General features: G+C 41.4%; 1 protein-coding gene across 1 annotated transcript in view; it reads left to right on the top strand.

The window, feature by feature from the left end:
• The window catches only part of PDE1C (phosphodiesterase 1C), a 277,040-nt gene that overhangs the window by 26,843 nt on the left and 228,190 nt on the right, over positions 1-22,007 (top strand). Inside the window, exons 2-3 of the mRNA XM_054384765.1 lie at positions 11,851-11,901; positions 18,597-18,768. Of these exons, the coding sequence (XP_054240740.1) occupies positions 11,851-11,901; positions 18,597-18,768 (223 nt within the window). The remainder of the gene's footprint in view (positions 1-11,850; positions 11,902-18,596; positions 18,769-22,007) is intronic.

Here is a 22,007-nt window from a genome sequence, read left to right as displayed (position 1 = left end):
TGTTTTCAGTGTAAAACTAAAAGAGACCCAAGCCAGGGGAGCTTGCCAATAAAAATCAGTACTTCCCATGGGGAACATCCATAAACTCTTTAAAAATATTTTTGTAGAGCCCTTCACACATCCTCCTCAAAGGGAGGTCCGAAGGCAGCTAGGAGACATCATAGAGGAAGTCCTTGAAGAGCTGGTAGAATTACTTGTGGAGGTTTTGAGGGAAGAAGACCAAAGTCTGGATAAGGCTACTGAAGGCTACCAACCCCTGGAGGTGCTTGTGGTTATCAGGCTTTTTTTAACTGGATGGCACTGCCAAGACCAAAGGAATTCCTTCTTGAGGGGTCCTACAGAGCTTGCCATCTTCATCCTTTGCAGAGGCACTGGCAGCAGTTGTAAGAAACAGGATGCAGCAATGTTGCAGTGAGGTCCCAGTGCCAGGCATAGGGCACAGGAAGGATTCTTGCCCCACAAGGTTTATCAGACTGGGGGCATGTGGCCTCTCCAGGAAGCCCCTAAGATGGCTCAAGTCTGAGGGAGAATAGGGCTTGGGCATTTATTGGGAAGCATGACCAGCCTGTGGGAGGAGGGAGCCAGTCTTGAATTTTGAATCCTGGGGCAAACTGGCACGGGTTCCTGGGGTGGGGTTTTTCTGCAGTGCTGAATATGATCATATGTCAGGAATCCTCTGGTCCCTTTTGGCAGGTTTACTGCATGCCGTTCATGCACCAAGAAGATGTCCTCTTGTGCCCTGCAGCTGAGGGAAGGAGGCTTTTTCTCCCCCCATGATGGGCTACTAAGTGTCCCTGGGGTATTTTCATCTTCCTCTGCAGCACTGAGTATGGCCCTTTGGTAAGCATCCTTTGGGTCATTCTGGCCAGGTGCCTACTGATTGTGCTCCACAAAGCTGGCCCTCATGACCCACATCTGGGAGGAGGAAGCTCTCTAGGCTCCCAGGATGGGGAAGCTTTCTTGTGTTCCCCTGGAGTTGTTTCTTTTTCTCTGTAGCATCGAGACAGCTCCTTGTCAGGGCTTCTCTGGGCCCTTTTGGCTTGGTTCTTGTTGCTGCTCTGGCACCATGCATACCCTGGCTTGAGAGAGAAGAGAAGAAAGAAGAGGGAAGAGAGAAGAGAAGAGAAGGGATTCTTGCTTGAGCACAACAGCCTGTGCTGGAAGGGCTTCAGGCTTGCTGCCCCATCTGAAATTGCCACTTTTCAGAAATTCCTGCCTGCAACACCAGCATAAGGCAGGCATGAGAGCACTTTTAATTTGGCCCTGAGTAAGCAGCACAGCAGTGGAGCAAGTTTTGGAAGGCCAGAAGTTTGGTGCTTGTCACTGATGTGTCATTCTGTGTGTGGCTAGGTCCTGATCCTCATTCTTCAAGTTCTCACTCCTCAGGAAACAGGCACTGCTTAGCCTGTATTCCTGCTGCTACTTTTTGCAGCTCAGTTGTTTTCAAGGGGTGTTTTTTCAAACCAAACTGAAGAACACATCAGCCTGCTCCTGGCTACATGTGGGCACTGTGTTAGTGCTCATGAGCATCAGCTCTGAAATGGCTTCAGAAAAATAACATTAAAATAGGATGAAATGAAATCCTATTTGCACTTTTGTCCTTTGCATTTTGTGTCTTTTAAATTGTATTTGGAGCTGGAACCCTCCTGGCCTTTCAGGCAAATAAAAGGCTCATGGTTCCTTGACTCATGGTGAGAACAGAAGGGTACAGTTCTGCTATGTGATGCTGTGTTCTGCATGACAAGCTCTGACACAGGGCTGAGGGCTCCATCCAGGAGAGCAGCTCTCTGCACTGCGGTTTCTAGCACCATCCAGGAGACAGAGATAGGGACAGGCATACATACAGCATGGCTCAGGCAGGAACTGAAGGTCCCAGACTGAGCTGAGACATGAGACAAGGAGACAAGATGTGAGTGTGAGGGTGCCTGAAGGGGCTTTCCCAGCCACTGAAGCTTATGAGCACTCCCAGGATCCTGACGGAAGTAGACTTGCACTGTACTTACGCTCTCCTTGAGACATTTTTGGTTGGCCACTTCGGACCTTCTCTCTGAGGAAATACTGTTGTTCTCAGGCTTTTTTGTTTTAGCATGCTTTTCCACAGGAAACAGCTAAGGCTTTTCTAAAAATGAATAGAAGGAGTTGAAAAAAGAGTCTGTGGGGAAATGAGCAGGTGTTGCTCACCTTCAAAAAATTTACAACCATTTAGTTGTGGAGTATGTCCTGCTTCAGACTGAGGGCTTAATCTTTAAGCCTTACTATTGTCAGAGTTGTGGGATTTTGCCATCCTGTGGAAACCCAGATAAGCTGGATGATCAAAGAAGACTTCAGAAACAGCACTTCACATTTGCTTTTTGCAAATTTGTGCAGATGGTCCAATTATCTCGAGATGAGCCACAGCTCTCGCCCCCATCAGAGAAGGTACATGAGTACTTCCACAAAACGACACAGCCAGTGTCTAGGCTGGGAGATGGCTATGGGTATTCAGCACCTTCTGCTAGTGCAGGACTGGGAAGAAATGTCATCAGGGATCTCCTCAGCATATACCACTAGAAAGAAGAATAGCATAGAATAGCATAGTTGGATGGATGAGACCTACAACGATCATCTAGTCCAAGTGCCCAACCACTTCAAGGATGATTAAGGGCATTCTCCAAATGCCTCTTAAACGCTGACAGGCTTGGGGTATTAACCACCTCTCCAGGAATCCTGTTCAAGAGTTTGAGCACCTTATTGATAAAGAAATGTTTCCTCATGACAAGTCTAGATCTCTCCTCATACAGCTTTGATGCATTAATACCTCTACTGTGAGTCACTTAGAATTTGTCCTTTCATTTAGACATCATTCCTATGAAGCAGATAGTGACTTGGTGGTGTCACAGGGGAGTACAGGCAGCTGCCTATATTCTGATACTTGTTGTTCAGTGTTCAAAGTCAACACTTGAAGTTATGAGCTTGGTCCAGTAAAGTGTATAAGGACTTCTTCCTCAGGACTTGACTTAAATGTCCCTGAGGAAAACAGATCACAGAATTGTCAGGGTTGGAAGGGACCCTAAGGGTCATCTAGTTCCAACCCCTTGCCATGGGCAGAGACATCTTCCACTAGAACAGGTTGCCCAGAGCCACATCCAGCCTGACTGCTGACTTGCAAAGGACTTGAAATCAGAGCTGTTACATTTTAGGGTGCCCCTACACAAAGGGGCTAGTTTCAGTCATAGGACTTAGTGTGTAACCACATCATAATTGGTGACTATATATGTAAGGGCTGAGTGACAAACCAATATATAAAAAATGTAAGAACTGCTGAACTGAGACAGACTAAGGCATGTCTCAGGTGGTGACCAGAAGTGTGGAATGATCAGATTATTTTTTTAGAGCCTTGTGATGGGGGATATGCCTATTGGATTAGATGATCAAGTCCAAGGCCAAATGTTTCCTATTCTTCAGCTGGGAAAAGATAAATTTTTCCAGGCTCAAAAACAGTGGAGAGAAATGTAATGTCTCAAGGGAAATATTCTGAAATAAGAAGCTTCTCCAGATTTTCACTTACTCCACCATATTCCAGTCTGCCCCAGTCAGATACATAGGCATCCTGTGACAGTAATTTCTCACAGAATAATACAGGAATTGGCAGAAACACTTTGTTTTTGTTCGGCATCATTGTTTTTAGATGGGGAGGATAAGAAAGATGCAAGTGGGTTTGCTACAATGGGCGATCTGTTAGAACTACCAGAAGCAGGAAATCTAAATGTAGAAATCAGCCCAAGTGTTTCCAGGTAAAAATCACCAAAAGTCATATTCTAGAAACTAAAAGTTAAGGTAGCTTCATCATCTTGTAATAGCAAAGTTTTATCACAGAATGTTAGGGGCTGGAAGGGACCTTGAAAGATCATCTAGTTCAAGCCCCCTGCCAGAGCAGGATCACCTAGAGTAGGTCACATAGGAATGCATCCAGGTGGGTTTTGAATGTCTCCAGAGGAGGATACTCTACAATTTCTCTGGGCAGCCTATTCCATTGTTCTGTCACCTTCACAGTGAATTGTTTTGCCATATGTTTATATGCAACCCCCTATGCTCCAGCTTGCACCTGTTACCCTTTGTCCTATCATTGGACATCACTGTGAAGAGCCTGGCTCCATCCTCCCAACAGTTGCCATTCACTTCTTTATAAACATGGATGAGTCTCCTCTCCAAGCTAAAGTGACCCAGCTCCCTCAGCTTTTCCTCATAAGGGAGATGTTCCACTTTCTTAATCATGTTTATATACCTGTGTAGTTCCTCTTCCATCGTGTACTGATTCACAACTTTTCTGGTCGCCTCTTTCAGGCTCTTAGCAAGCAAAGGTGAGTCCACAACACATTGCTGGTGACTGGGTGTACATATGTGTGTATGGCCAGGGAGGCTAAGGGGCTGACTGTCCTCTTTGTCCTCTGAGGACTGGCATGGCAGAGGTTGGGAATGAGAGTAACCTGGAGCTTGTGTGACCAGAACCATTATTCTGTGAAGCTGGAAAGCTGTGGGATAATTAATTCTGCAGAACCTATGTTAATGGTTTGCATAGATCACACAAATTTGCATCTTGGTTTTGAGGTTAGAAATACATTTTATATAGGTCTTGGTACAAGAAAGTGGTTTTGGTTCAGGCAGTTGCTGGGGTTTGCTCCTATTTTCCTTCATCTCCAAAACTCAGCATCAGGGCCCCTCTAGTCTTTAGGTACCAACAAGGCCAGAGTTTGCAAGTTCAACATTTGTGTCTCTGCCTCTAAATAAATGTTGGGTGATGCTCAGGAGAGTGAATAGTTTTGCTTCTTTTCACACAGATATTTTGCACCTACTTCACTGTTACAATTCCCACGCCATACACCTTGTCCCTCTGAAAGCTTTCGAGATGCAGAAGTGCTGAAATTTTGTGCATGGAGTCAGAGTTCCTTCAGAGTAGGGGAAAAACTGTCTTCAGTTGTCTGTGGAGGGAACAAAGCGTTTCCCACTGCAGAAGCAAATTTCCCACTGCAGATGCAAATAACCTACAGTGTGAAGATCCTTTCATAAGGAAAATTAATCATCAGTTGTGTACAGCGTTCCTGTCACAGTTAATGAAGAAGGACAATGTTTGGTGTACAGTCTTGTTGCCTGGCAAACAGAAACAACAAAACCCCATTAGGAGTTATTTCAGGAAATGGTGGGTGACATATGCCTCTTGGTTATTACTTGCAAGTGACGATTGCAGTTTCCTGCCTGCCAGAAGCATTTTGAAACAGTTCTTGTTTCAAATGTGGTTTGTGATCTTCAGGGTATATCCAAGAGACACATATTGTGACTTTTCCATCTGTGTACGTGATTTATTACTTAATTGTAGTAACTAATTAGAATCTTAAGTTCAGAGAGACAGTCAAGCTGTCCAATATTTTTTTTTTTAATCAGCAAAAGGTTGCTGCATATTCTCATAACTTTGTGACTCTACTGATTTGTAGGGTGTGTTTATACCACTGTTGATGTTTGTAGCACAAGAATTTCAAATCATGTTAAGTTGCTGGCATTTCCTGCATGGTACTGGGATCCAACATGCTAGAAAACTCTTTTGGTGACTGACTTTGGAGGAGCGTGAATAATCTCTGGTTTAGTAATGTGTGCACTGGCTACGTGTTTCCTGTGCTTGAAATTTAGGTAGGGCTGGATGAAAACTCTCAGAAGCAGAATATACCTCATTATGAGGAATTATTTGCCTGGTCTGAGACTTTTGTGATTTTATTGGACTCAAGATCCCCCTAGAATAGTTTTCTCTTAACTTCTAAATGTATCAGACAGCCACCGGGAAGGCCTTCCAAAAGGAAAGTCTGCCTTCAGTACTGCTGTGCTTCATACGCCTGTATGAGAACTGATTTTGTGTAGGAATTTTGGTAAAAGAAAAAAAGAAAGCACTAATAATTGTGGCTGATAACACAAAGCATTGCCAGTACAGGGAAGGATCTGGGTATCTCACGGGAAGATCCATGTGGTCTAGAGGACAGGGTGAAAAGCAAGAGCTGAGATTAAATAGGATGGAGTGAAAGACCATGCAGATGAGGACCTACTAACAATAACTTCTGCTACAATCTGAGAGTTTATTAATTGTATGAGGAGAGTGTCACAGCACACAACTAATGTGTGACCAGGCAGGAATGATGCCTTTTAAAGTCTGCCTGTGATACTTGTGAGAAAATGAATTGATGCTGAAGAGGCTTAATGAAGTCAAGAGGGGGATAGGAAGACACCTGTTCTGCAAGGTAAAGCTAGATGATCATGATATGTTTAGTCAACAAAATGATGGTGGACAGGGGGAAATTCACTCTTTTGTGCATAAGTCAGAGAAGGATTAAGCGCCAGAAAAAAAGAAATACTTCAGCGTAGATTGCTGGTGCAAGAACAAATTGATATAAATTGACACAAATTAAATGGTAGGTCATAACCAACAAAGTCTCATAGTACAAGATGAGTAAGCATGAAAAACAAGCTACCTTTAAGAACGAGCATGCTAAGTTTATAAAGCATCTAATAGCATTATAGTCTTTGAGAGCAAAAGCTGCTGAAGTCCTTCTCTGGAGACTTTCAAGACCCACCTGGATGCATTCCTGTGCAACCTGCAATAGATTCTATGGTCCTGCTCTGGCAGGGGGGTTGGACTTGATCTTTGGAGGTCCCTTCCAACCCCTAAAATCCTGTGATCCTGTGAAGTTTCCAGAAATGATCTTACTTTGATTTGCCTGTAAAAAGCAGACAGACAGTACTGTCTTACAGTCACAGCAGTCACAGTACTGTCTTTTATTCTTTTGAGATTTAAAGGGAAAGATTACCAGGAGATGGTATCTTAGGGCAATCAAAAGATTTAGGAATACTTTTAGGAATATAGAAAAGCAGGAATACTTTTCAAAATATGTGGCACTGAAGGGAAGGAGAAGGAAAAATAAAAGGAAAAGAGGAAAATCTTAGAGCAGAGTTTATTCAGATTGTATGTTGACTGTAAATTTATCTACATATCTGTTTTCTCATCTTATATAATGAACTTTTCTAACACTGACAAATTCACTGGTAGCATGAAATACATAGTTAAGCTCATCTGCTCTGTGGCTGATTAAGAAAGAAATAAGGCTTCTTGAAAGAATGTGGGTAAAACATACCTGACTTCTTTTTTTTTTTTCAGCCTCTCAGGTGCTTCCTGGCAAAATATAGAATGATGTGCTATTGTCAGTCTTGATGAGTCAATACTACGAAGCAGTCTGTTTTTCTTTGTGTTGTACCAGGACTTTGACAAAGGATCTTTGAAAGCTAAGTTGGTTGAGGGGGTGTACTGGTGACATCGATACCTTCTGTAGAATAAGGTGTCAAGCTGTAGGAAATTGTTTAACCCGACAGACATTAAAAACATGAAGCCTGCCCATGAAGAGGGCATGCAGTGAACTCGCATTTAAATGATCCAATTTAATCAAAGAACAGATTGTGCCTATGAAGATATTTTTATAATTTCAGTGAGAGGCTCTTGAGATTACCAGGCAGTTATTCATGAATTCATAGAATACCAGGTTGAAAGGGACCTGAAGGATCATCTAGTCCAACCTTTCAGGGTAAGAATACAGCTTAAATGACATGGCCCAGCACCCTCTCAAGCTGGACCTTGAAACTAACGTAGGGGAAGCCACCACCTCCCTTAGGAGTTTATTCCAGTGTCCAATAGTTCAAATGGTGAAAACACTTTTTTTACGGGCATCTGGTCTTAATCTCCCCAGTAGTAACTTGTGCCCATTACCCCTTGTCTTTAACCATGGGACTCTTTGTGAAAAGGCAGTCTCCCTTCCCTTTTATGTTCTATGACATGGTTATGAGGTCTTCCCAAAGCCTTCTCTTCTCAAGGCTGAACAAACCCATTTTTCTCAGCCCTCCTTCATAGGACAGGGCTTCCTGTCCTCTGATCGTTCTTGTGGCCCTTCTCTGGACCCTTTCTAGCCTGCCCATATCCTTCTTGTATAATGGGGCCCAAAACTGTATACAATACACAAGGTGCAGCTTGATCAGCCCTGAGTATGGTAGGGGAATGACATCTTTATCCTTGCTTGTGATACCCTTATAATGCAGCTCAGCATCCTGCTGGCTTTCTTTGCCACCACAGCACACTCTTCACTCTTGTTGAGCCTTTTGTCCACCAAGACCCCCTGGTGCCTCTCCATAGTACTGCTCTCAAGCCAGGCTTCCAATCTGAGCTGCGTTCCTGGATTATGTGTTCCCAGGTGCAGGCCTCTACACTTGCCCTCATTAAATGTCATATGATATGACATAATACTTTTGAGATTGAAGAAATTTGGTTAGACCTGGTATTTTCTTGTCTACTTGGACAAGAGAGCACATACAGCACATGTATAATGAGCTGATTACAGGACAACTCTTCCTGCCTGCCATGGCTGTCTTTCTGAAGGATGTTAATGCATATTGCTATACCCTTCAGAAGGATTTAGTTACTTCTAGGTTAGAATAGAAAATAACTTCAAATGTACATGGTTCAGTATAAAAACAAAACAAAAAATTTAAAAAATGGTGGGATGGAAACTGAGGAAGGTCCCACCCACTTAGGAGAATGTGGTAAATATCTGGAGTTTTCATACTGATAGTCTTACCTAATCAGAAATTCAGCCTAGACTGAAAATTATCCTACACTTAACATACAAGTGTGGAGGGTGGCTGAAGGATAAGCTTGTCTGAAGAGACAATGGTACAGGAAACCATCTTTGCTGTGAGTTGTGACTCTCTCTCAGAGCTTTAGCTTCTTTTTCCAGCTTGATTAGTTGATGCCTGCTGTCTTCCCAAAACTTATTACTATAACTAAACTTGAATAAACACAGGAGATTTCAAGCCAACTGAAGAAAGTCTTTTGTCATTTACACGCATCACATACTTCAGCCTGTTATAGTGTCTCCAAAGACTCCTGTAAGACAACTGTAGGATATGAATGTAGAATCTCCACAGTAAAAACTGAATTAAGTAAAATCTAAGGTTTTTGCAGAAATCAAATGCAGAAATGCTCTTTGCTTCCAAATCCTTTCCCCTTTTAACTGCAGGGCTAAACACACCTGAGACCTCACCTACACACACACCTTATTTATCCCAAACAACTCTCAGGCAGCTGTTAGCTTACTCATACCAGGAATCTTGCTAGTAATGCAGGTTGAGAATCCCCAGTGCCTTCTGTCCTGCTCATTGCTTTGCTTTTCCACCTGCACCTTTGCTCCATATGGCTCTATGCCAAATGGGAGGGCATTATTCTGTGTATGACACCACCTGATGCTTTGAAAGCACTGACAACTGAAACCAAGCCTATGCATCCTGGAGTTGGAAAATGCTCCTTTTTTTAGGGGGTTGATGACACCTCTTGTGTTGGATGTTGTGAATCCAGGAGCTGACCTGCACAATCTCAAGTGCTAGATGGAGTGCTCTTGTTGGAATATCCATCTGGAGGGTGGTACAAAGGTGAGGTCTTGTGTGCATCCAAAGCCCCTCGTGACCAGGGAGTGCCATCTGCCACCAGAGTGGAGTAAATATTCTGAAGCAGATAATAGTGCAGGCTCTTTCTTTATCGACCTAATAGTTCACTTGGTGTTTCAACTTGCACTGATGTCTATGTTATGGATTTGCTCAGACTGCTATGATACAGAGAGACACCAAGAACCCCAGAGGGAACCAGTCTAGCAGGTGATCCTCAGCTTACCCTGTGCAGGTTGTCATCACAGAGTTAAATAAAAAGCCTAGGCACATGACCTTTACATATTGGCTGTAGCAGCATTTTCTGGCATGCTTTTGATCTCATTAGGTCCAACTGTTTTGATCCCTGTCCCATGGAGCATGCTGCTGCCTCTCCTTCACCATGCCATCACCTGATGCAGAACTAGATTTAACTCGGAAAATACGAGCAACTCTGAACCTGCCTGACTTTGTGTAGTCGCTCCAGCGTCTATGTATGCAAAGTCCTGGGAGGGCTTGTTTGGCTGGGGCTTGTGCTGCAGGTGCCTGTGATGGACTGAAGTCATGGAAGTGTGTCTTGTAGGAGCTGGAAGACCTTAGGGTCGTGGCTCCGGATAGCCTGGCCGGTTCCTCAGGCTGATGGAGCTACTAGTGTTTTAAGGGCACCATCTACTGGCTAGTGGGAGCAAAATGAGGCTGTGGTTTGTCAGGCAGTCCACCTGTGCACTACAGCGAGTGCTGCCTTTATCAACAGGTGAAGATTGAAGAGCAAGCAGGGAAAGCTGGAGTGACCTGGATGTGGGTCTTACACAAAGCCAGACTTAATCTGACAACCTTAAGGCTTATCAGAAGACCTAAATTTCATCAAAATCTTTGCTGGCTTCAAATAGTCTGTTTAATTCGTGTTATCTTGTGAGTCTCTGGTCTGGTCATATTTTGCATCCTTTTGTGGGATTTCTTAGCCTGATTGGTCTTGTCTCTAGAAAAGAGCATTTTTAAAGAAAGGAAAGAATTGGCAAGGTTTCTGTATGCACTTATCACAGAAACACAGCATTATTGAGGCTGGAATAGACCTTTGAGATCACCAAGTCCAGCCTATGACCTAACACCACCACATCGACTAGACCATGTCACTAAGTGCCACATCCAGTCTTTCCTTAAACACCTCCAGGGATGGCAACTCCACCACCTCCCTGGGCAGTCCATTCCAGGGTCTAATTATTCTTTCCATGAGGAACTGCAACCTAAACCTCCCTTGGTGTAGCTTCAGGCCATGCCCTCTCGCCTTGTCACAAGTTGCCTGGGAGAAGAGCCCAACCCCACCTAAGTACAACTTCCCTTCAGGTAGTTGTAGAGTGTGATAAGGTCCCCCCTGAGTCTCCTTGTCCCCAGGCTAACCAACCCCAGCTCTCTCAGCCTTTCCTCATAAGACTTTCCCTACAGTCCATCCACCAGTCTCACTCCTCTGGACCTGCTCCAGCACCTCAATATCTTTCTTGAAGTGAGGGGCCCAGAACTGCACACAGTACTTGAGGTGAGGCCTCACCAGCGCTGAGCACAGGGGCAGAATTGCATCCCTATGATATGCTCTCCTCCCTGTGTGCCCATCAGTGCTGTTCCTCATGATTATTCTAGCTACAAAAATTAAATCATCACAGTTGGCAATTCAACTCCTCAATAACCGCTTTAGCTGTAGTTTAATATTGTGAGAACCCCAAAGAATCATTTATGCTGTTGACTAACTACATACCTGCTGGTGACAGGAACGTTGAGAGTTATGCCAGTGTGAATCTGAGGGAGAAAAATACCCCCAGGATTTGTAGGGGGTTGTTTTATCCTAGGTGATATCTATACACAGTTCCAAGTGTCAGAGGACTCCTTTGCACAGATCCTTAAATTTCATTTAATTTGCTATGAAATTATCCCTTGGGATTCTGAAGTTGCCAGTGCATTTCCTTATAGGTGGAATAGTGACTTTTTTTTTTTCTTACAGTACTCATCAATACAAATGGAGAAAAAAATATTTTATCTGGGACTTGAAAATTGGTCCAAAATAAGCCCAGAATTTGTAAGGGTGACTGAGATCATATATGGCATATATTCTTATTATGTGGGACAAGACAATGTCTGCAGATGCCTGTGATGTGCCCTCCTGGCTCTGAATCCAAACTAAACCAGACAGACAAAGCAACATCCAAAATGATGATTGGTGGCATTAAAAAAAAAGTACATATTATGTCTATATCTAACTGCTGTTACTATGAACACTGTTCTTTCCCTTATATGCTTAAGAAATGCTGTTGTAATTAATCTTAATGTCACACTGAAATTTGAATGCTTTTTAAAATTCTCTTTATTTTCTCTTTCCAGTTGCAAATGAAACAGGGGACAAAAATGCACGACCACTTTCACGATTTGCTCGTAAGTAGCCTTTTTTATTTTAAGTGGTTGATTTATCTACTGTGGGAATAAACATTTAATATGTCTTTTAATCTCATATTATGTCTGCCCTGTTGTTACAGTTTGTTTACAGCACTAAACTGAAGTACCATAGTATATAGCTGGGAAAGTCACTTACAGAAATTCAGTCTTGCTGAACAGAGTGATGCAAATTTAAAACAGTGGAAGACTTTGTGGTCTTACTCTTGTTTTAAGCATAAAAGGTTATGACAATGTAACTGTCACAAAGTAGCTGAAGTTCACTGCTGTGGCTGTAAAGAGACCTGGATCAAACCTTAGAAGTACCATATGAAAATTGTAATCAAAACTTACTGGTAGCTCCTCCATCACCTTTAGCTTCACACAGCAAGGCTAGGAACTGAAGATCTGAAGGGATTTGGGATTTGAAATGTGGCCCAAATTTGAACAAAACAAAGGGATGCATCTGGTAACGTAGTACCAACTGACTATGAGTTTGTCCATATTGATTATTAAAAACATACACAATAAAGTATGATTAAAAACACACATGATAAAATATGTAGGAATAAGCAAGATGAGCAAGAAGGTAGGAAATCCAGTTTTGTGATGATTTGTGGTCAATTTGTGGGGAAAAAATCTGTTTCCCATCATTAAGAGGGGGCATTTGCCATCATCAGGGGTGGTGCAGATCAGAACATCAAAATATTTTACATCTATGGTGCAGTATTTCACAGAGTCACAGGATGGCACTCTGAGCATGCCATACCTCACACAGGTAGCTAAGGTGCATAATGTATCAGGAATGTCTGGCTATGAAATCTGTTGCCTGTAGTGACTTATAAGCTGATGGAGCAGACGGAACAAGACTGAGAGAAAATTGTACTGGCATTCCTTGTTCCTGATTTAGGGGTTATTTCCCCTCATGTTGTGGACAGTAAAGCCTAAAAAGGGACTATCTTCATCAGTCCTGGCTGGTTCAACCCTGAAAATGCATGTGGTAAAGGAAATCAAAGAGGAGAGAAATGTAAAAGGAAATGCAAACATCTTCAAGTTCTGTATCACTCTGCTGTTTGTCCGTTATAGTTCCTGAATACTAGGTACAGAGTTGGAAGATTCTGCCCAAGTGCTGTTCATTCCTGGATATCTGGGTTACAAGGACTTCATGCTGCAATATAGCCTGACAAGTAGGTCAAGCATTCGGAATTCAGCTGGTATTTTAGTTCTGATTCTGACATTTGTAAGAACTTGAGTTTTGGTGAATGTGTACAGGGTGCAGATCTGAGAGCCAGAAACAATCAGGTTCTCTTCCTGCTTTAATCCTGCCTCTCAGACAGGCAGCCAAGCCTGAGTGAAGGGCGACTGGCATTACATGGAAGGGAACAGACCCTAATGACTGTCAGCTGAATGGAAGCACGGGATGCCCCCTTATAAGGCCTTACCATATGACCTAGTGCTGAATGGGATTAAATGTGAAGGTGAGATCAAGGCCACAAGGTTTTTAACAGTAACAGAAATGCAATGAAGAGAAAACCACTTTGATAAGCATGGATGGGAAATAGTCACAGAATCACCATACAGGGATGAAGGGAGATAGTTCAAAGTGTAAACCAGACCTTCACTGTTAGGAGTTAAATTTAGTGGTCTGGGAGTTGGAGAGAGGATTTAGTGGTCCACATAGTTTCTTATAGGGTTTATTTAATATCATTAACTCTGTGGGAATGGGAAGGAAAAACAGAATAGGAACTGTACTATAGAAAGGAAGGAAATGTCTGAGGCACATACTTTTGCTACTGTAGATTAAATAGAAGATGCTCAAATTTTTGCTGAGAGTACTGTAACCTGCTCCACATGTCATTGAACAAACAGTGGAATACAGATCAAATGTTCAAAAACATCCTGACTGAATGGCAGAAAAAGCTGCAGCATTTGAGGACAAGGATTCAATAACTGAAGTCTAGTTGGGGATGTCTCTGCTGACTGTGGAGATGTCAGATTAAATGACCTCTTCCAGCCTGGACCATTCTATGATTCTAAGTCACAGAGGATGATTATTGCGTCTGAGTCACAAACCAGAGACTGGGATTCTTCCTGGATCATGCCTTTCACTTTTACTTCTATTGCTCATTTGAAGGCAATTATTAACTTCACAGCAGAGAACAGGATTTCTATTGCTCTGTAACAGCTGCCCATTTGAGGTCAACAGTAAAATCTTCAGAGATTTCAGTGGGATCACAGATGGGCTGTCCTTGAACACTTAACAACCATACCTTTTTTCCTGACTTTATTTACCTGATCTAACTTTCTGTATGCACAACCAAATACAAGATAGCCTACAGAAATCTAGATAAGCCTTCTGCATCCTGACTGTTGTAAACAGTACTCTGGAGCATATAGCTGTTTCCCCTTCAGTTCAAGAACAAAGGAGAGGGAAAGGCTGCTGCTGCTGTTAAGTGAGGCAATGGGAATGATAGTTGTGTGGTTGTTGCTGCTCCTGGTAGCCAGGCTTGCAGTGTAACAATATTTTCAGGCTATGTGAAAGTATTTGAATGCCTACCCACAGATTCTTTAAGCAGAGTTCTGCTTTTTAAATTATAACACCTGAATCTATTTTGCTTTTGCCTCTAGCTCAGCTATAATCATCTTTTGACAGGGCACAATAAAATGAGGGAGAAGCATTTTTTTGCAAATGTTTACACTTATTCAGAAGGATTTGAAACTAAAATTGAGTTAAGTGTTACTCATTCCAATGCTAGGGCTACCCAATCTTCTCTACTCTTAAACATCAAATTCCAGTCCATTTAGGACACTTTGAATTTCAGAGGTTATTACTGCCTTCAGCAGCAGTTAATGTGCTTGGCATCTTACTATGTCATCTTGCTGCAAGTACCACTGTGCCATCACTCTTTATGGGGATTTAAATTCATCAGGCTTTCAGCTTTTCAGACAACTGGAAGCTCCTGTCTGATATCTGTTAAGGCAGGTACTTTAAATAAAACAATAATTTGCTGGATGCCCTTCACTTGAGCATGGCTGTGGGCAGTCTGAACACTGATTAGGATGGGTAACCATTTCATTGCTCTCAGTGAGGTTGATTAATTTGTGTCAGCTTGATTTGCTACTTTTGGTCTTTACAAGAGCCAAGTAGATCTGAGTCTACAGCCTAGATCTAATCATAGGGGAAGAGGCTACGTGGGATGGATATCCACACTGAAGGAGAAGGTATAGGTGTATGTGCAGAGATATATGTGTATACATACTGAAACAAGTACTTGGGTTATTTTTTTGGCACTGTTTATATTTAAAAGAAAGAAAATATTTTGAGTTATATGGTTTTCAGTGGCAGTCAGTTATCTTCTCTCTGTTGGCTTTCAGTTGGTAGTGCAAACAGCAAGCTACTTGTACCTAGTAAGTGCAGAAAATGGCTAATATGTGTGGGGTTTTTTCTGGACTGTGGAGCTGTCCTGTGCCTCGGAATCTGGAGGGCTTGTTGGGTTAACATGGCCTGCTCTTGCAACCCCCTCTCCCCACACAGATGAGAGGGAAAGTAACACAAAGAGAAACTCTGGATTGAGATAAAGAGTTGAGTGAGAGAGTTTTACTGGAAATAATCCAGATCTTAGCCTGTTTGCAGGAAAGCACAGGAAAATGCAGAAGCAGCAGCAGAAGCTAGTTATCTCCCACCACCCCCAACCTGCAGCCTGCCCAGTGGAAAAGCCCAACACCCCAAAACTGAAAACTGGAAGCAACCCCTGTAAGTGGAAGCCTCTCATGTTACGATCTGAACTCCAAGCCCCATGGCACTTTGGTCCAGCCAGCACTTTTGTTTTGAAACTGGCATGATAACAGCATGGTATTGAATATCAGCAGCAGATCCAACTCCAACCCATGACACGTGTGGAATAAAAGAAAAGGTATAGAGCTGAGGAAATAGGGAGAAGCTGGTGGTTTGGGAAAGTCAGCAGATTCCTTGATTCCTTGGAGTAATTTCAGAGAAAATCCTCAAAATTACAAAAGTGGCTTTAGAGAGCCTTTTTTCTACAAAATACTATTTTAATAGGACACAGATTTTTATTTTTTTTTTCTCCTCAAGTGTTGGTGTCCTGTTGTCCTAGTGTGCAGCATGTGTGGCTGGATAGGAAGCTATTTTTCTTTGTTGACTGGTAAACTTCTGGTTCCAGCTGTGCTGAGTATACTAGACTTTTGCAAAAGAGATGATCCTGACAACATATTGTGTAGAATCACAGAGTTTTTTGGTTCTGTCATAGATGGCCTGTGTAGTCAGACGATTTAAAACTCTTACATCCATTACTCTTGACCTTACAGGATGGGAAAACAAATGCTTATCTAAAAGTAAAATTAAGACACTTTTGGAAATTTGGGTGGTGGTCTAAGGAAGAGAAACAGCCATGTATTGCCATAACATCACAAACCATTGAATGATAAAGGTATCATAGAATCATAGAACGGTAGGGGTAGGAAGGGACCTCTAGAGATCGAATCCAACCTCCCTGCCAAAGCAGGCTCACCTAGGGCAGGTCACACAGGAGCAAAAACAGTTGGGTTTGGATAGTCTCTAGAGAAGGGGACTCTACAACATCTCATTGCAGCCTGTTCCAATGTTCCATCATCCTTACAGTAAAGAAGTTTCTCCTCATCTTGAGGTGGAACTTCCTGTGTTTCAGTTTGTATCTATTGCCCCTTGTCCTATGACAGGACACCATTGAAAAGAGACTGGCACCTTCTTGATACTCACCCTTTAGATATTTATAAAGCTTAATAAGATCTCCTCTCAATTTTCTCTTTTTCAGACTAAACAGCCACAGATCTCAGTCTTTCCTCATAAGACAGATGTTCTAGTACCATAAACATCCTTGTAGATATATTGATGTTGTTTTTATTTCTGCAACTGTTGTGTAGATATTACTTAGCTTTGGTCTACCTGGTGTGAGGAATAATTTTTATAGTTATTGGAATGTCAAGGCTACCTTGGAATCTGGGTAAATGTGGTCTTCACCTATTAAACAGTTTCTGACAGTTAAAAGCAGAGAAGCCTATGAATATAGAGCTTTCCTAATTAGCTGGGAACTACTCTGAAAATTACTTTTGGATGGAAGAGACACATGAGTATTGCTTATCTTCTGTCTTTGCACCATTTGGGCTGTATGAAAGCAAGAGATTTAAGACAACCAGCAAAATAAGGCTGCCTTCACCTCTCTGTAGCAGCAGACATTGCTGGAGTTGATGATCTCAGAGGTCCTTTCCAGCCTGGAGGATTCTATGATTCTAACAGGGTATTTTCTCATGATATACTCCCAGTAGACATGGGATAGCAGCCCTTCTGTTTGGTTACATCTTACATACTTTGTGTGTACTGAAAGTCACCTTAATCCCTGTGGCAGTGGTCTAATACAGCCAGTCTGCCAGGCTTCACCATAGTAAAAATCCAGCCACCGCCCTCTGTTGCAGGGAGATTTCTCTCTGCTGGCTCTCTTAATTGTAGCACAAGTTTCACAGTCACGTGTGACCTGTGTGATGCTGACACTATCCCTATGTGTTAGGTCCACTCTTTACTGCTTAATTTGGTCTGATGGACAATTGCATCTGAATGCCAGGAAAATATTTGAAAATTTTACCTGTACAATCTCTCATAAAAATCAGCAGCTGATTTCAGAAATAACCCAGCTCTCTTTTTTTTTCTCTGTGTTTTTTTTTTTTTTTTTTGGTTGGTTTTGTTTGGTTTTAGTTTTTTTTTCTTTTCATTTTGCATGTGGATAAACAGCACATGGAGAATGACTACCAGCAGAGTTGGTATGCCTGATTCCTTTTCAATCCAGTAAGATTAATGCTTGTTGCATCTCTGCTGTGATGTCCCTTAACTGAAATAAGCAGAATTTCAGTTCTTAATTGCTCTTCTTGGGATCTTCTGACTCACCTTTCCTGTAATACCTAAACGTTAGAATGACATAGATGTTCAGTATGGGAGTATCACTGGGATATTCAGAAGTTCCTACTTTATTCAGAAGCTGTTTGGAAATATTTGAAAATATGGAACAGGTACTTAGACTTAATAAAATTCAAGGCACATATTCTCTCCTCCAAAGGCAGGGTGAGGAGGTCTGGCTGAAGGATGCTAATTGTACTTTGTCAGTGTAACTAGCCTCTGTACAGATGAGGATGGGTTCTTTGCATGACAAGCAAGATGCACCTGGTGATACTTCCAAATAAATGTAAAAAGATCATACATAGAATTATTTTGGCATTTGGATGTCCACTGAAGGTTCAACAGAATTATGTTCTCTGATACTGGTCCTTCAGTCATATTTTTAATCTATAATTTAGCCACCATTAAAGTTAGTCTAACGAAGTCAGTGATTTGATACTTTGATTTTTTGGTTATGTTTTTTCATGTAAAATGCTGCCACATCAATGCATGCTAAGCTATAACCTAAGTATAATGAGGAAAGGATAATTTTTATTGACTCCATGTTGTGTAATCAAATCTTTTCACAGGGAAAGCACTGTAGTCTTAGATTTGGAATGACCTGAACATTAGTCCTTACTTCCTTTTGACCTTTATTTTGGGTTTTCAGGCTTAATCCCAAGCTGTGGTGAGGCAAAGGTGTAACAGACTACCTTTGTTTCCAGACTGATGAGAGAATTAATTAATTTTCTTTCTTGTGCTCTGTTTTTTTCAGGGTCTAAATCACAAAACTGCTTGTGGAACACCATTATTGGTGGGCTGACTGGCAGCCTCAAGGAAAGACCAAAGCCAACCATCATCAGTGACCCTAGACCTCCTGAAGAAATCCTAGCGGATGAACTACCACCGGTGGACAGTCCTGAGGCATTGGTGAAAACATCTTTCAGGTTTGAAGGATATGAGTTTATTTGAGAGGATGGCTTTTTAGGTTTGCAGTGTGGGTTTAGTGGGGGAAATTGATACTGAAAGATTCTGTCATGCTGCATGTCTTTGCACTTAACAAGAGTGAAAAAAGAAGTGCACAAATAGTAGTGTTTGGACTTTCAGCTCTCAGACTTCATTAGCCTTCTTAAAAAAATGATGGACTGGACAGATATAAACACTGTAACTAGTCAAAATGGTTAATAGAGTCAGTTCTTGCATGAAAATATCTTGGAAGTTTGGGATTTTTTTATTTGAAAGTGGTTTAGTGATGAAGCATGTCAGCTCAGATGATGTGTTTTATTTTCACAAGGGAGAGCTAAACCTTTCTCTGTTGATGTAACATCTTGAGAACAGTCTAGCATTAATTTATCTTGTCAAGGAGAAGAATTCCTGCCAGGGGCTTGCAAGCAAGACGTTGCTGCTGCTGTAAAATGTGTGATATATCTGTTGCTGAGTTTTCCTCTCTTTTATTTAATCATGTGGATGTACAGTTGTCAGATATTTCTTGGAGGCATGTTTATTGAAAATAATTTTCCAAAAGTGAGGTGAAATAGAGAAGCTGTATGCATGCAGTGAATCAAAATATGAAAATTGGTGTGCCCAGCAGAAGTGAAGTGTGTGGCAGAACTGATTTCTCTAAGTGTCTTTTAAGTGTGTATTGTTGAAAACTGTGCTCTTATTTTATGTTAAATGCAAGCACAAAATGTTGTGGTTTTTTTTTTATTTTTTTGCTTGTGATAAATTTCTCTGAGCACAATGATTTTGATCATACTTCAATTTGTCAAACTTCTTGCAGTCATCATGTAATCATTATTCTGAAGGTGCTTACATAAGTCATTATATTAGGTAGTAATTTTGGATACCTTGTTTATACTGCTTGGCCTTTAAAAGTGTATGACCCTCAAGAGAGTTTATGCCAGTCTGTGTAAATAAATCCTTTAATTCCATTTTCTTCTTTAATATTTCCATTACAATGATTAAGTGAAAGGGTTTCAGAACCTGAATCTTGCTTTTATGATGACTTGTGGTATTTAATGGCTTTTAAACACTTTGTCTCTCTGCCATTTAAAATCTATAATTTTGAGAGTTCCAACTCTTTTTCAGCTTTCACTTCTCATAACAAATTCTACGTAGCAGCAATCCTTTACGTTGCCATCAGCAAGATAATTTCAACCATTTTACATGACAAAATAATGTCACAGCGTTTCAAATGGCATGATTTGATTATGTGAGTGGGGTGACTCTTGGAAGAAGTGAGCTTATATATAGCATAATAAGGACTGATGAGTTGGAAAATGTAATTTAGCAAAACAGTTTTGCTAATGCAGTTTAAATGGCTTTATAAACATTACAGAACCTTTGTATTTCATCACTTTAGAAATTATTGTATAGCATGGCATCCGGGGGGACTTTTATGGATGGAAATCCAAACAAATTGCTGTTGCAAAGTAAATTGAAACTGTCAAGTTTTATAAAGAAAGGAAGCCCCACATGTGTTTAGTGGCTACACAGAGGAGTGAAAGATACGAGAGTACATTGCAATTACTGTCTAAAGACAAAAGAATATAAAACCTCTGTGGTGCTTTTATTCACTTTGAGATCTTCTTGATGTTATGGGGCTACATAAATAGTAAACTGGGGACCAGTTGCATCTTCTGTACGATGGGTTGTGTGTTTGATTCATCAGAGGCTTCTGTGAGTTGTGATCTTCAAGTGTTTCCTTGGCAGTGTTTCACTGGTGTGTCTGAGTGCCCATGATTGCCTATGTAGGATGGACTTCCCTTGTTTTTTTTGGTCACTGGGAAGATCTTGCTGCCCTGTTGCCTTTTGGGAAATGAAATACCTTTTACAAGTTATCCAGTCCACTATGTCTTAATTAGGAATGTGGTGGCTGAATCTCAGGGAATGTGGGACAATGCTGGGCTTGCATGAACTGATTTTATGAAGAGGAGAATCAAGCCTTGTTTCTGAATGTGACTGCTACACACTGTAAAATGCAGCAACTGCCTTACTACTTCTGATTCACTGCTGCTAGAGCAGTGTATGGCAATACCATCCCTTTCATGTATAGTTAAAAAGAAAATGTCTCTCCAGTGTCAAATGAGTCACACTTCCTTGTGATTGCCTATCTTTTTATGTGAGTGCATATAAGCAGCATGAAATCCCAGTTGCCACCTCTTGTATTAGATCTTGTTTTCCACAGTGCAGTACTTACTGTTCTGTAGCTTGGAAAATTAGGAATAGATCTATATTTGATTTTGTTCAACATCTAGATATGAGCTTGAAATATTTTTTAACGTAAAAGAAGGAATGTGATTGTTTCAATCATTCCAATACTTTTCCTGCACTAATCTTTAAGATGTGAAACAAAACCCAGATGAAACCAAGCCCCTCTCTACAACCCAAATAAGTATAGTGCAGGATCTTTCCACAGTTAAAAAATGTTCCGATGATCTTGATTTTCTTACACAATTATTTTACTATCTCTTTTCTGAAGATACCAAGTACAAGCACAAGACTAGTCTGAATGAGGTTGAATGCCATTCTAAAGAGAGAACTGAAACAGTTTGTAATATCTTCTTGTTTGCAGTATTGAGGGAGAAGTTCTCAAGACCAAAAAAATACTTACTGGTTGTACTACTGCAGTGTTTAAAATCCAGATTTTAAAATCTGTTCTCACTGACATTTAGTCTATTTGTCTAGTAAAGAGACAAGGCAGGCTCCAGCTTGAAATACATTTGAAAACGCAGTGGAATATGGAGAATGGCACATTATCCCCTTTTGACAAGGAAAACAAATATATAATTAGACACATAGAAGTGATTAGCTCCTTGGCCCATACTTTATGCAACAACTCTGTTATATCCACTCTCTTCCTTTGCAGAAATATGAAAGTTCACAATTACAAGGGCTGCAATCACTTTCTTTTCGAACAGCTGTGCATGGATCAGCATTGGCAGTGGTTGTGGATTGATGCCCAGGAATATTAGGTGGTGGGTGTTTGGCCTTGTCAGGGTGGTGTGATGAAGATGCTGGCTGGAAAAGTCAGTGCTGCTGACACTGAAGCCTGTAACTCAGATACTCTCTAGGTCTGCTAGGTCACTGTAATAAGCAGTGTTGCTACTGGTATTGGTAAGAAATGATGGTCTTAAGGAGACTATGTAATAACTTTACAGCCTGCTGTACCTTCTGCATGCTGCTC

Source organism: Indicator indicator, chromosome 11, assembly GCF_027791375.1.
Source record: "Indicator indicator isolate 239-I01 chromosome 11, UM_Iind_1.1, whole genome shotgun sequence".
NCBI lineage: Eukaryota > Metazoa > Chordata > Aves > Piciformes > Indicatoridae > Indicator > Indicator indicator.
The sequence above is the reverse complement of the archived record's forward strand: the minus strand, read 5'-3'. Positions and strand labels throughout refer to the sequence as shown.